At 43.3% G+C, this 16,035-nt stretch overlaps 1 protein-coding gene across 4 annotated transcripts in view; it reads right to left on the minus strand.

The window, feature by feature from the left end:
• Positions 1-16,035, minus strand: part of NCAM1 (neural cell adhesion molecule 1) — a 216,082-nt gene that overhangs the window by 17,935 nt on the left and 182,112 nt on the right. For 2 of the 4 annotated variants that reach the window (XM_076071289.1, XM_076071290.1), the window contains 2 exons: positions 10,587-10,713; positions 8,581-8,761 (listed from right to left, as the gene is read on the minus strand). In XM_076071289.1, coding sequence (XP_075927404.1) covers positions 8,581-8,761; positions 10,587-10,713 — 308 coding nt within the window. The remainder of the gene's footprint in view (positions 1-8,580; positions 8,762-10,586; positions 10,714-16,035) is intronic. The other 2 variants (XM_032964618.2, XM_076071288.1) reach the window with 1 other exon arrangement.

Consider the following 16,035-nt stretch of genomic DNA (forward strand, 5'->3'; position numbering starts at 1 on the left):
ACTAATGGCATTCAAATTGCATGGATTTTTTTTTAACTTGCAACGGCTTCATCATCGTCATAATCATCATCATAAAAAAAATCACACTCGGGAAAAAACACATCTATAAGGTCGCTCGTATTTTGTCTTTGTTTCACCGAGGCAGCTGTAAAATGGGAACCTAAAAATGCAAAGCAGAAAAGACGACGTGTGGTTGTTCGTTCGTGTTTTGTTTATTGAGCACAGAATGGAAGGTACCAAATGCATATGCCCCACACAGCAGATCTCACTTATATTTATACTCTCAATATATATACACACCAATAGCAGCGGAACTGCCTTCGATCTAAAACCTCTCAGTGCAGGCATGATTGACTTGCAATTAGGGCTCTCTGAGGCTTGAACCAAAGAAGCAGAAAAAAAACCTAAATAGTTACCGTATTTGGTGTGTAAATTCTACTCAACTGAACACTGCCAACTCTTTTTTACGAGTCCAATATCATTGATAAAAGTGATCATCGTTCTCTCGTCACTCTACTAATACTTTCTTGAACATGGGTATCCATTAACGTCACGTTCCTTGAATTCATTCGTACGGAAGGCAAATGTTGACACGGCATAACAAACCGTTTCAAATTACGTTTTAATGATGCAAACTGATGCCTTTCACATTGAACGTTAGTGCGCGGCCTTAATCAAGGCAGTTTGAATCTGGATTCTTGCGAATGACCGCTGGCAAAAAAAAATGGAGCAGTGGACATCCTTTCAAACACGTGCTAGGCGATAGACAATATTAGCAGCGTTCAAACTTATTGTCACAATCAGGGAAAACGGGTGTGATCTTAAGCGATAATGAATGACACCCTTCTCACGTTTTGAGGGTGCATGGTCACCGGAGGCGTGCACTGGAACTTGTAGTTTGGCAGCAGGACTTCATATTCCTAATATACAAACGGTCCTCGGGTGCATAGCATCAACACCTACCAGAGCGGTACTCTCAAAAGAAAACGAGCCTGAGAATCCAGCTTCAAACCTTTGTTGCCTTCATTCACTGTTCCATCTGCATGCACTAACGATGCTCGCAACGTGTCCACAAAAGCACGGTTCCATAACTGTGACTACCGAATAAACAAAACGTGGTCATTAATTTCTCTTTCTAGACCAAGCACGGTGAATCGATGACAACGCGGCATGTCGTCAATTTTTTGACGCCGGAAATTAGTGCCAAAGAAGTGTGCACGTGTGCACATAGGATGGTTGAAGACATAAAGTTGTGAATAAAATAAAGGTCGCCTTTATCAGACACTGCCCAACGACGCTGAGTAGTTGACACGCTTGAGCGAACGAGCCTAGCGCCGCGTTTTCGTTAACTGCAAGCATTCGGTCCGCTTAGCTTTCCTTAGGGTAACCGATGGATGGCCATAATTATTTTTGCCGATCACAATCCATTTCTCTGTGCAATGCTGCCCTTCAATGCACGTTTTCGTTCGCAGCCCTTTTGTCAATTAACACTGCCGGATGGAGGTGTCCCCATGTTGCAATTGGCCATGAGGATTGTTTGCTGTTCAGTGGGGGGGGGGGTTATGAAGATGGGAGCCAAAGGACTGGTCCACAGATTTTACTCGCCGCTGACGTTAGCCACCGCTGGGAATGGGAGGCGAGTCCTTTGCTAATTTGCCGCATCACCACTCTGTCCAGTTCAGCAAATGCTCAATAGTACGAGGAAAGGGGCTTGTGAGCAAAAACATAAAGTTGCATAGTAAAAAGAGTACTTCGCCTGTTTATGTTCAGACTGAGAAGGGCCGTGTGACAAAATGACAGTTATCGCTTTAATGTTCAAAGACGTTATCCCTGCTATTAGGCCGGAAAAGCATTACAAAGTGTGGATATTGCAAAGTCATTTTAATTCGAATTATTTTTTTGAGGGTGGGGGGAGTTTAACCATGTATCTACAGCAAATAATATTCATGTTAAGAAAAAAAATCTCTCACAGCATACTCATATTTACACTGCTATGTTACTTGATAACAATGGCATTAATAGTAATATAATCTATCGGGCGTATGAATAGGATTACATTCGACACACTGAATTTATATGTTGTTGAAAGGTGGGGATGTAAATGAAAATAACGAAGGATGTTGGTCTGAGCACGTGACAATTACTGTGTAGGAGATTTGTTATCTTTGTTAGAGATATAACAATGCCAGTCAATAACCAACTCCCACACAATCACGCAACTATGCATGATGCACCACTCATCAAATTGGTCATTTAACCTGAAAAGGACGCAAGAGCTCAGGATACACAGCACGAGAGCACTTTATAGCGAGCGGGGTATTCCCTCTTACACAGCCAATGTCTGAGGTCAAGTGGAGCCGCACAGACAGCGACATCTCTTTTAATCATTATTGATAAATACATACGCTGTATTCTGAATATTACATTGTTCATGTCTACTTTATGGATTTCGTGTCCATTGGAGCATAAGACAGAGAAATAAGATTTAAGAGATAATGAAAATATTTCCAGTGTATTATTTATTTTTGACTTGGCCGCACGCAGTAATCAGCATAGGACCGGTATTATAGTATCACACTGTGCTGCGTAGTTGCCAAACGGAATACCAGACTGCTGCTCAGGGTCATAAACAAGCCAAAACTTGTGAATCAATTGATCGCTATATATTAAAGGTGAAAATACACAAATATTATGCACAGTTTTCATGTACTCAGCACGTGTGGTGTACATCACTGAAATATCACCAAGATGGACATGCAGTGGAGATTACAAGTACACGCTCTGTTTAAAATCAAGGGGAAGTAAAGTGGTAATACATGACTGCTTACAAAGACAATGGAACAATGTGCGAGTCTTTTTTTTTAAGTATGTGAATTGGGTTAGAGAAGAAAACAATTCCGCATCATGAGCAATACTTTTGGGTAAAATGTAAAAACCAGACTCTTATTTGCACGCTTGGAAACGCAGTGGTGTCAGTCACCGTGTGTTTTGACGCAACAAAACCATCAGCATCACCACCAGCGTGACCGGGGGGGTAGGAGGGGGGGGTAGCGACATCTTGCAGAGGTGAACACAGCACTGGCACGTGCGCACTTGCCTGCCGTGAAAAACTCTCTCCAGCCCCCCCCCCCCCCCCCCCCACAAAAAAAAATGACCATCAAACCCTCCATTTTTATCAAAAGATCGCCGCGTTTTACCCAAAGACGTCGCCGGGACAGAGGAAGGCTTGGCACACCTAGCCTTGGTGGCTACAACAGACACAGACAGACCAACAGACGGACAGACCTCACGGAAAGGAGATAGGGATTAGATGGGACATGCGCAACAGCTAGCCATTCCGCAGGGTCGTAAGGGGAAGTCAGGGGTTAAAGACTGAAGCTGTAAAACTCTCACGGGGGGGGGCGGGCGGGGGCGGGCAAAACAAATTTAGCTGGGCAGAACTTTTTGCAGCAAAACAGAAAAGAGGCGCCCCGTGACAAAATGTGCGCAATTAGTATTGCGCAATGGGCACAAAAAATTCCGCAGTGTGAATAATTGTGCATGTAATCGAGGAGCAGGGAATGCATACATTTAACGTTACATTGTATGTTAGTCGGCATTAAACTGGCGTCGCATGCACTGAGAGCCCAATTAATTTGATCGAGCAAACCTTCGAATTGATTTATGCATTTGTTTATCATTCTGGAATCCCAATGTTCACACTGACGTGCTTACGAGGCAGACGCCGAGGTAAAGGGCTCTTGAAAGCCCAACGTCGTTCGAACTCACATGGCGTCACCGCTTGAGACATCTGCCGAGATTTATTTGCCGAAATGTGACAAATGCCGCAAAAAATATCCCGCCACATGTCGGGAAATTAAGTTAAAAAGTAGCCTGTGGAAAATCAAAAATCCTTTTTCAAACTATTGAATAGTCATCATTATTATGTTACAATTCGTTGGCGGTGAAGTGTATTGATTTGCATGCAAACTCAAAATATTCCACGTGGAATTTTACACTGTGTAATTATTATTACTGCTACTATCTAATGCAGATAATGGTATATCTATTAAATACAAATCTTTATTAATAACGAGAACAGTAATAGCAACAACAACAAAATGAAATATTAATTACCACCATAGCAAAAACATTATAAAGAAAGTGACATCGTTGCTAGGTGTTGATGATTTTTCTTTTGTCCCTGGCTAGGCAGCGGTAAGCATGGCAGTGAAGGCAGCCATTAGCAAAGTGAGCAAAATTGCCGGCTGAATCGGAGCGAACGAGCCCGGCAAGTCTGCATTCGTGGTGCAATTCATTCGTCGCCATGCCGCGAGTGTGAACGTGACAGCCGCATGCGTGTTGCGCGCGTGCGCGTTGTGCACGAGTTCAACAAAAAGAGAAACGCAAACGGGGGGAGCGGGGGAGGGGGGGAGGGAGTGAGGTGGGATGAAAGAAATGCCACGTGCGCAGCATGTCCGTTTGGCGGGGTTGTCGCGACCGCCGCAGAGTTGTTGCCGTGTTAATGGGATGGGTAGTGTTAGGCAAAACGGAGATTTGCGGTGAAGCGGTCAACGGGGGTTGGTCGAGGGGAAAGGGAACGAGAGAGAGAGAGAGGGGGGGAAAATAAAACGAGAAAAAGAGAAAAGGAAAAACAGAAATATTGTAAGTAAATGCTTTAAATGAAAAAAATAGACAGTTGAATTTGCACAGAACACACTATGAAAACAAATGGGTATTTCAGAGAGACAAAATGCATTTGTAAAGATGTATTTTTTTTTAAGAGAGAAGGTTAAAACATTTAATAAGGCACGGATCTAAATAAAACGCCTTATGCGGCCAGGAGTACGGGGAGTGGAACAAAACAAAGCAGCTACCTGTTCACGTTTCTCTCGGGGTAACGCAGTGGGCAAGGGCGGCCGGGCTTGGATCCCAATCAACAAACGGTTCAATCGATCCACCCCTACCGCTGACTCCGCTTGGGAGCGACTGAACGTGTTCGTGATCAGGTCGAGAGCACTTTTTGCCGCACGAGAGCGGACGATCGCCAATGGCCAATGATGCCGCCGGCTCGCAGCGCGAGTGCTCACCCCGGTCTGGGTGAGCTGCGTACGCGGCGATCGGACGACGCCGAGAGAATTGAGTCCTCCTCCTGAAGGACATGTTTCCCCAATTGGACTCACGGATTAGAATAGCAGCTGTTGGGTAACCCACCATTATACCCCACCGCAAACCATCACGCGCTTCTCAATTTTTTGTTCTACTGCCGAGGGAGGCGGAAACAACGGTGGATGACGTGGCTTGTCCGCCGGTTTCAAACGCACCACCTTGGCCAAGAATCTAACCCAGTGCCGAGGGAGCTAATACCGTCTACGGTATTCCAACAGTACTATTAGATGTGGGTGCGTGTATGTACATACACACGTAAATACATGAATATGTAAATACATGGATATGTAAATAGACGAATATGTAAATATATGAAAGGTTCATATACAGAGCCATGAGAGCACAATACACATTGCTGTGTATGCATATATACACATGTGCGCATGTGATTATGCATGCATGATGTGTTCGATGTGCGAGGGTGGTATTATAGTTCACTGACAGAATAGTAATCAAGATTGTTTTTTTTTAATTAGATGTCTAATTTTAGACTGTAGCCCAACACGTAAAAAGGACATACATATAGAGAGAAAAAAAGTTATTTTGATATATTTAATTTAAAAAAATGCACAACATAAAGGCAGTGCAAGTTATAATTATGTTCACGATTTTCTGATTGTTACCACCATATACGATCATATATATGCATGTGTATATGCATGCGTGTTGTATATATGTATGCGTATTTGTATCTACCCATGTGTGTATGTATGTGCGTACATAATAAACACATACATTCTAATGCGTTCGTATAAGCACTGCAGGCAATACACTTAACAGAAAAAGTGTCCGAAGCACACATAGAGCGACGTGTACAAATTCTGGGAAACAGTTTTGTTTTATTCACTGAAACTGATTAGAGGATTGCAATTGCAGGGTACAGGTGCCATGGTAGAGCTCCAGATGGCGCGACCATCACCCACGAGCACCGGCACCCACGGCACGAGTGTCCAAATTTTGCACGACAGATGTGGCCTCAAGAGACACTTGGACCCCATGTTCCGGCATAATCAGCTGCCTAATCAGCATTGGAAAGGCAGCACGGGAAGCCGGCTGTTCTAAGTATACACGGGAAACCTTGTTTATCCGCTCGTCAATTATCCACTCATGCAAGGTAGGGTGGGGGGGGAATCAATGGGTGTTATGCGCTGGGTATTCTGATTACATACAGGCTCCATTGTTATTCCTTTTGTCTTTTTTTACTTAAAAAAAGACAAAAGGTGGTTGGAACAAGCGGCTTCACTATATGGAAGGTTGCGAGTTCCCAATCACAGTCTAGGATGTTCAGCTTGGGAGGAGGGGGGGGGGTGTAATGTGCGTGCCACTTGGTGGGAAGTCAATAGCGGTTGTACTATGGATAGGCTTACCCGTGCCATGGGAATGTGGAATTTCCACCATTGACTTAGGGCTGTAAAGGGCAGATGAGCATTGCCCCTATACTCAAATGAGTGAAATTTCACCAATTTTACTCCAATGAGTGCAATATCACCAACTTTATATACGTATATAACGTTTCTCAACGTTATATACAAATCTAATATATTATTTCGAGGTGACCGTGTAACTTAGGGGTCAGGGCGCTGAGACAGGTCCTGTGAGAACCTAGTTTCAAATTCTGGTTTCAGCAACCCATGATTACACTGGGTTTTCAGTTGTTGCTAGTTAATAGTCTCAGACCGGTAACCAATCACTGCACAATAATAACAAAAACCTCATATCAAACAATAATTTGGCCAAATTCCATCTCTGTGAATTTTCCAAGTATTTAATTATATTATGATTTCGATTTAAAGCTTTCGTGACTGCAAGGATTCATCTTCTTTCGTTCTTTCGGTAAAGTCACGTAGAATGAGAATAAAATAATAAATTGATAAAATAAAATAACACAATAAAATTCTCACGACGTTTCGGCCACAACATAAGCGGCCTTCATCAGGTGAAGGGACGAGACTGTCTGGAGGACAGCGCTGGAGTGAACACAGCCAAGCCCAGACCGCGACCTTTAAGCTTGGCTGTGTTCGCTCCAGCGCTGTCCTCCAGACAGTCTCGTCCCTTCACCTGATGAAGGCCGCTTGTGCTGTGGCCGAAACGTCGTGAGAATTTTATTGTGTTATTTTATTTGATCAATTTATTATTTTATTCTCATTCTACGTGACTGTACCGAAAGAACCAAAGAAGATGTTTTGACTTCCATACAACCAACATTTTTCAGTAGCAGGGTATGCAGGAAAGTGTGACCTCCTGGTGCATGAAGGGATGTCAAGAAATAGTTCAGTTACATCTCCTTCTGCAGGCCATTCTCTAACACACCGGGTGGTGATGCCAATGGAGTCTTTGTCTCATACCATTATGCCAATAGCACGTTCGGAATAACATTTGGAAAAAAAGACCACTGAAATGAAATAAACATTCATGTTATTAATTTCTCAAAATGTCTTTTTGAGTCTTCTTGGATGCACATTCAGTAATTAATGATGAGTTGTGTCTCATTACCATTCCTCTGAGCTATCTTATTAAACGTGGTCATCATTATTTCCACAATCATGTGACTGTCCTTGTGCAGATATTGTTCAATGCATTTGCAGGCAGAGGGGACATTGTGTTCAATTGCCTGCATTTCAGAACATTCCTGGATTATAATTAGTGTGAATAAACAAGGTTTCGTAGCACGTGTATATACACACACAAAGACCCCCCCCCCCCGCCCGCCCAGTATAGCCTAAATATACTTTTGGGACAAGTAATGTTAGCGAGCATCTAAGAAGGCTAATGCCTGCACTATCACACACGCACACACATAGCCACACGCACACACATAGCCACACGCACACACATAGCCACACGCACACACATAGCCACATGCGTGCACAGCACATGCGTCTATACGCGTCTTTTCAATGCAGGTGAAATAAATTGGCTGCGTAGCTTTTTTGTCTCCTTATTTAAACAGCTTTGCCGATCTCCCTTTGATTTTAAGCGCGACAGTGCACATTGAAATATACCGATCATTAGAACACACCGTTTTGTGAAAGGAGAAAAAAAAATATCCCGAAACATTCGTTCAATTGGTAATGCCGAGGATTTCAACGTGTGTAATCACAGCAATTTAAACTCACGAAACAAAAGCAGGAGTACTTATGATGCATGATTTGCTTTTCACATTGAATGGAGATTGGGTCCAATTTACAGCGGGGGGGGGGGGGGGGGTGGGGGGGGAAAAGCAGGTCGTAAGCCCACGGCCAGGCTGCTAACACTCGGCGTGGGAACGTTAACCTACGGGCGTCTCACTGGCGCAACCTCAACCTCATGTGCGCGCCGTGGCAATGCATGAGCTTCCGCTATCGAGCCGCGAATGCAGGCACGCTCGAGCCCATCGCCCCCTCTCAGCGGACGATGGTCTGACTCGCCCGTTACGCCACGCGTGGCCCGTACCTGCGTTGGCGGTCGGCTTGGGTTGGGTGGTGAACCGGTGCTCGGCCGGGTCGGAGTCGCCCTCCTTGTTGATGGCCCTGACGTGCACCTCGTACTCCGTGTTCCACTTGAGCGACGATAGCATGGCGTGCTTGCTGGTGGACGGGGCCCGCTGCTCCAGCCACTCGGCGCTGCCGTCCACCTGCGAGAACCGGCGTCCGTCACTCCGGAACGCTAACCCTGACCGGATGTTATCTCCCTCGCCCGGCATGCGGGAGGTCGTGGGTTCGATCCCGACCCCGACGTCTGCCGTATATTTGTAGTTTGCGTGCCTCTCTCCCCCTGGTCGCGTGGATTTTTCTCCGGGTCCTCAGGTTTTTCCCTCCTCAATTTAGAAATGTGCGTCTAGAGTATTTGTCTGCGATAAATTTCCACATCATAAGCCACTTCGTTGAGCTATCATTTGTGGCCAGGTCGTTTCTGATAAAGAGCTATATAGCTCAGTGGACCTTACCTGATAAAATAAAAAATTGGTTAGTTTAGTTCAATATGACCAAATTGGAGGAGATCTTTGTCTTTTTTTGTATGCACATGCGAGGAGAGGAGGTATATTGATTATTCCACCGACTGGATTCTGGTTATCTTGGAGCAATTCCACATCATCCATACCGTTGGCTTCCCCTAAGGCAACTCGGCCTCGTGCAGTGAATGAACATTCGCAATGGAGAGACGGGCGACCGAGCATGCTGCTGAGCGCGGGCGATTTCGTTGCCGCCTGATGCGTCAGCTTTAATGTGCGCAAGCTATCAGCAATGGGACAATTTTTTTGGTTTTAATCTGATAGGGTGACTCCGAGTCCATCGTTAAAATAAGTGAGACGCAGGGGTGGCCGAGCAGTTCATCTGCTGGACATCTGTGAAAAACAGCTTCGTAGCTCATGGGATTCCTCTGGCCTAAATAATGGGTCAGAGTTCTGAGCCGGCACAACTGAGACCATGGGTTCGAATCAAAGGTTACAGCCGCCCGTGATTGTGCCACTTGGTGGTGGTGAAGTCACATGGTGCTTTGTGCCAGTTCACGAGAGGTGCCAAAGGCTCATTGGCAGGAGGTCATGAGACAGGCCCAAGTGCTCTGAGAATTATACATTTTAATTATTATTACATGGATAAATGACTGAAATCAATGGTAGGTGCACTAACTGCCGCTCCTTGCTGTGTTTTAGCTGCCTGGTGATCTGCTCATTAAACTAAACTATATTTTATTTGTTTTACCAGGTAGGGCCCACTGACCGAAATAGCTCTTTTTCAGAAGCGACCTAGCCGCAAGTGATAGCCCAATGAAGTGGCTTATCATGTGGCAATGTATAGCAGCCAAATACTCTAAACGTGTGATGTTGATTCTAAATGTGGAGGGAAACACCGGAGGACCCAGATAAAAATCTACGTGACCATGGGGAATACACGCAAACTCCAATTATAAGGCTTCGTCAGGGTCGGGATCGAACCCACAACCTCCTGTATACCAGGCAAGGTAGTTAACATCTCTCCACCGTAGCGCTCATATGTCCTTCTTTGTTGCTTGAGGGAGACTGCCTACAACTGCCCAGAGGGTGATCTTGACATCACCATAGCCAGTTGTTGGCAGGTCCACACATGCGATACCAGCACATATGCATGTGCCCAAACACAAAGATCTCACTACAGCCTTAACAAGCTGTTGGGGCAAGTGCTGCTCACAAGTACCTGTGAAGGCTGGCACGAAGCAGTAGGGGGGTGAGTGGCCAGCACCATGCCTGGCCACCTTTGTCTCCCCAGTAGTGACGTTTTCACACCCCACCAAACACAAATCTTAGGCTGGATCGACCTAGGAGATGCCCTGGACTAGTTAAGATGTGCGTAGCTGACGTTGGCCGGGTGAGAGAATAGAACTCCACTCGCTGGGCTCGTAATTCAGTACGCTAGCCACTACACTGCCGTTCCCCACATATCTAATTATATGTATATACACACACACACATGTATACATACCGGCCGATGTTTGACCAGGTAGTGCTGGATGGGGGAACCCCCGTCATCCTGCGACACCCAGGAAATCACGTAAGAATTCCCGGTCGAGCCGACACTCCCGTGCACCTTGGGAGGGCTCGGCTCTCCTGCAGACGGTAGAGTAGGATAGACACACGTCATACGATACACGCGCGCGTGTGTATGTGTGTGTCAACACTCGTGCGAGTGCATCATTTGTATGTACTGTGTGTATCACAGTAATAATAATGTTGTATATGAGGGGTGGTTTATTCGGATAAAAAATTGGTTATCATGGCTGCAGTTGGGAGGTTAGCACAATCAACTGCTCATTGAAGCAGTGGACAACTACTATAAGGTTGACTTCAATCATTCCGTGACCAAATCGTCCTCAATGTGCCTGCTCGTGTCTTGGAAGATAGGCAACGTTGGGCTTGGTTTTGTACTGGGATGTGTTGAGTGTCAATCCCCTCGTGTACCTGGGTTTTCTCTGGGCGCTCCCAATTTTTCCCCCACCCAGTAAACACTCACGAATAAAACTGGCCAAAAGATACCAATGCAGGAAATTCCTGAATCGAAATAGTCTTCAGACTCAAGATAGGCTTTCTTGGTTAAAGACACGGCCGGATGAAAATTATCCTTACGTTAAATTTTGAGAAACTTTTAAAATTGTACAAAAATACATGTTTAATCCACACCTCATATCTTGCGTGTCAATTTATTTGTAAGTATTCACACATTCAGAAGGATAAAAAAGTAAGAGTTAGTTATTCTTGGATCTTTCGGTAAAGTCACGTAGAAGGGAAACAATGAAATAAAAAAATATAAAACAATAAAATTCTAATGACATATCGACTGCAAGACAAGCAATCATCATCAGGTGTGAAAACCACAGCAAGAAAATTTGAAAAAAGTGGCATTTTTTTAACGTTAGCACCACGGAGCGATTTGGCAGTTATTCAGATGGACGAGTCCATCTATGTTCGGAAAAGAGGAGGGGGGAGACGAATATAATGGATGCGGTCTGAAAGCCACCGTAAGTGTAAACAATCAATTAAGACCCAAAATGGTTGATCAAATCCTTCCAATGATTGCTAAGCCAGAATGCATCTTCTCAGTTGAAATTGTCTCTGTGTTTGTCTATGTGGATAGCCTGATGAACGAATCTTTCATGGTATCCAGATGGCTTGCAAAGAACCTCTGTCTTGAAAAAGTCAATGTCATGTGAGCCTACTGAATTATAACAGTGATCTGCCATGGCCGAGGTGTTGGTCCTACCGTGTTTAAGGTCTGCTTTTGCGTTCACGAATGCGGTCCGAGAGATGTCGTTTGGTTTCTCCAATGCAACTACTACCACAGAGGCAACTTAGTTTGTAGACACCAGGGCACTGTATGTCCGGAATCACATATTTTACAGACGGAACCAGATCACGGATTTTATGTAATGTGTTGAATCGCACCTGGATCTTGTGTTTATTCAAGATTTTGGAGATCTTTTTTGTGATCCCCGCAATGTAGGGTAAAGTGATGGTTTTGAAAGACACCTCAAGAGGGTCCTTCTTCATGGTTTGAGTGATAGCTTTGTGGATTGTATAGTCGGAGTAACCATTAGCCTTAAGAGCTTGGTGTACGTGCTTGAGTTCACTGGCTATGTGTTCCTGGTCGGATATGCATTGGGCTCTATGGTGCAGAGTCTTGATGAGGGAATTCTTTTGGTATGGATGGTGGTGGGAATCCGGTTTCAGGTAAGCATCCGTATGGGTAGCTTTCTTGGAGACAGAGTGGCTCATTGAACCATCAGGTCTCTTTTTGAGACTGACGCCATCCAGACTGCCATTCTGTGCCCAACCTTATGGAAGAGGTATGTGGATGACATTTTTGTCATCTGGCCACATGGCCGGCCTGCTCTAGACCAATTCCTCAACCACATTAATTCCATACACCCAGCCATCAGATTTACCATGGAAGTCGAAAAAGATGGCAAGCTACCTTTTTTGGATGTCCTAATAAAAAATAGACCTGATGGTTCAATGAGCCACTCTGTCTACAGGAAAGCTACCCATACGGATGCTTACCTGTAACCGGATTCCCACCACCATCCATCCCAGAATAATTCCTTCATCAAGACTTTGCACCATAGAGCCCAATGCATATCCAACCAGGAACACATAGGCAGTGAACTCAAGCACGTACACCAAGCTCTTAAGGCTAATGGTTACTCCGACTATACAATCCACAAAGCTATCACTCAAACCATGAAGAAGGACCCTCTTGAGGTGTCTTTCAAAACCATCACTTTACCCTACATTGCGGGGATCACAAAAAAGATCTCCAAAATCTTGAATAAACACAAGATCCAGGTCCGATTCAACACATTACATAAAATCCGTGATCTGGTTCCGTCTGTAAAAGGTGTGATTTCGGACATACAGTACCCTGGCGTCTACAAACTAAGTTGCCTCTGTGGTAGTAGTTACATTGGAAAAACCAAACGACATGTCTCGCACCGCATTCGTGAACACAAAGCAGGCCTAAAACATGGTAGGACCAACACCTCAGCCATGGCAGATCACTGTTATAATTCAGTAGGCTCACGTGACATTGACTTCTCCAAGACAGAGGTTATATGCAAGCCATATGGCTACCATGAGAGATTCGTTCAGGAGGCTATCCACATATACAAGCACAGAGACAATTTCAACCGAGAAGATGGATTCTGGCTTAGCAATCATTGGAAGGATTTGATAAACCATTTTGGGTCTTAATTGATTGTTCACGCTTACGGTGGCTTTCAGACCGCATCCATTATTTTCGTCTCCCCCTCCTCTTTTCCGAACATAGATGGACTCGTCCATCTGACTAACTGCCAAATCGCTCTCCGTGGTCCTAACGTAAAAAAAAACCTGCCACTTTTTTCAAATTTTCTTGCTGTGGTTTTCACACCTGATGATGATTGCTTGTGTTGCAGTCGAAACGTCGTGATAATTTTATTGTTTTAATTTTTCTTATTTTATTGTTTCCCTTCTACTTGACATTACCGAAAGAACCAAGAATATGAATCCCTGCAGTCACGAAAGCTTTAAATCAAAATTTAAGAGTTAGTTGTTAATGCAAAACTTGCTTCACGTTTGGATCAACATCAAAATCACCCTGGCAAAAAAAAATGAATCATCCACAGCTCCATTGCAAAGCTGTTGTCACCATCTCACACGTACCTAATGGGCAATAGCCGCAGGATGATCCATTTTTTTCCGATAGATTAAGCCGTAGCGGAATCAAAAACAGACTGTCCCAGAACATTCCTGGCATCAAGGATTCTCAAGATCCAATTCCCGTGCAACATTCAATTATTAAACGTTTACCATTGTTTGCACCAGCCACTCACATTTAATGTTTGAGGGTAATGCATGTATAAGATGCTGATTGGTAAACTTGAAAATATAAATTGAATGGTGCCGGGTAATGGAGCTGGAAAAACGCAACACTGTTATTTAGAAAATATCTTTACAATTTAATGAAAAAATGAGCAATAATAACTCAACATAATGGAACCCATCAACTGGGAATATCCACAAATTATCACCGCTATTGTAGTTTAATTAAACAAGGCTTGGCATATTATTAAACTGCCGTGCATCAAACGTTAAACTAAAAATTAAAACCATAAGTATCTCTTTTTTAATATATACACTTTATTTTAAAGCAAGGCACCGCCCAGGGGAAATGTGCAATCCAGAAAGGGTAGGAAAATTCCACGGTAAAATTTTGGAAGTGCTGAGGAATTGCGACAGCAAAGGCAGAATTCGTTGAGAGAGTGAGGTTGCAACGCTATCCAAAACTATGGCAGGGAGTATTGAGGGTTGGGTGTTTTTTTTAGTGGCGAGAGGGCGGGGTATCGTGTGTTATACTTGTAATATCTAATGACACTTCAAAGCATATAGTGAGTGGAAAGAAATGTCATTAATTAAAACCAATGATATCATTTTTTTTGCTTAAAGAGTCATTCTGGCAAAGATTCAAAGAGACTCAGAACAGACGCGGGAGAATGTCTGGTCACCCTCGTCTACAGAGCAACATGCAAAAAACAGAATTTGCTTCATTTAATTAAGAATAGGGGCTAAACTCATCCTTAGGGTGAATAATACAAATGTTTAAAATTCGTATTTTTACACAAAAATTACTTCCAACGGGCGATATTCAATGCATGAGGATTAAAAAATGTGGTGGTGGAAAATATAAAATTCAAGTCAACGGAATTATAGTTAATTCATTTGTCCTATATATATAAACAAGACATTGCTTGTAGAAATAACGGAATTATTTTTCGTTAAAAGCAATTTATATTAAAGCAATTTTACATGGAGTTTTGCATAATAAAGCCATGTAGCATCTTGGGAATGTATTTAAATGCTAAGCTGCATTGCAATATATTATATAATGTTAATAATATGCAAATTATATAAACCTGCCCTCAATGAAACATCAAAGAAAAAAAAACAGCTTAAGATATAAAAGTATATGCTTAGCTCTTTCGGTAAAGTCACGTTGAAGGTAAACAATAAAATAATAAAATATACCCGCAAAATATATTTTATTATTTAATTGTTTGAAATATATTTTATTATTTTATTGTTTCCCTTCAACGTGACTTTACCGAAAGAGCTAAGAATATGAATTACTGCAGTCACGAAAGCTTTAAATAAAAAAAATATAAAAGTATAGTTTAACAGGCATATACAAATATTAAACATAACCGCGCACATGAAAAAAAACATTTTAAATTAAGTTTTAAATGTGTTTAAATATATAGGCGAGTATTTAATTCATTGACGTCTTTATTTTTTCTATTTTTTTTACCTCCTGTTTAGCAGCGATGCAGACACCAGGACATCACCATCACCATGACAACGCAAACCATGTGATGGGTCACATGATCACATGATGATTGGTGGTGGTAGGAGGAGGGGGTTGGTTTTGGTACATTTTGGAGGTTTTGAACGGCGCATGGGAACAACAAAAAAACACAAAAAAGCAAAGAAACATCAAGCTGGAATGAACAAAGGGTTAACTAACACACACTGGCACGCGCACGAAGGGTACCACAACACGCAGAGGTTGATTAACTTGGCAGCAAGCAATGAAAACACGTCTGCATCGCCGTTTCGTGCAGTGTCTTTGAGGAGCCGTCGCATTTAAATTGCAACAAAATATTTTTTGTTGACAAAAATATAACACCCAAAATGGACACTCCTCTTTTCAAACGAGATGTTCCATCGCAAGGGATTTTCGAGGTAAAATATTTTGCAATAAACCAAAAAAATAATGCTGGCATTAGTGCTGCTTTATAAATCATGGCACGCTTTGAATAGACAATGAGCATTCTGCCTCCGCCGCCTGAATCTATTTTCCTCGAAATCTACCGGTCCATCCTCAGAGATTATTAACGCCGCTC

This window comes from Petromyzon marinus, chromosome 32, assembly GCF_048934315.1.
Source record: "Petromyzon marinus isolate PM22_M1 ecotype Great Lakes invasive population chromosome 32, UKy_Petmar_22M1.pri1.0, whole genome shotgun sequence".
NCBI classification, from domain to species: Eukaryota; Metazoa; Chordata; class Hyperoartia; order Petromyzontiformes; family Petromyzontidae; genus Petromyzon; species Petromyzon marinus.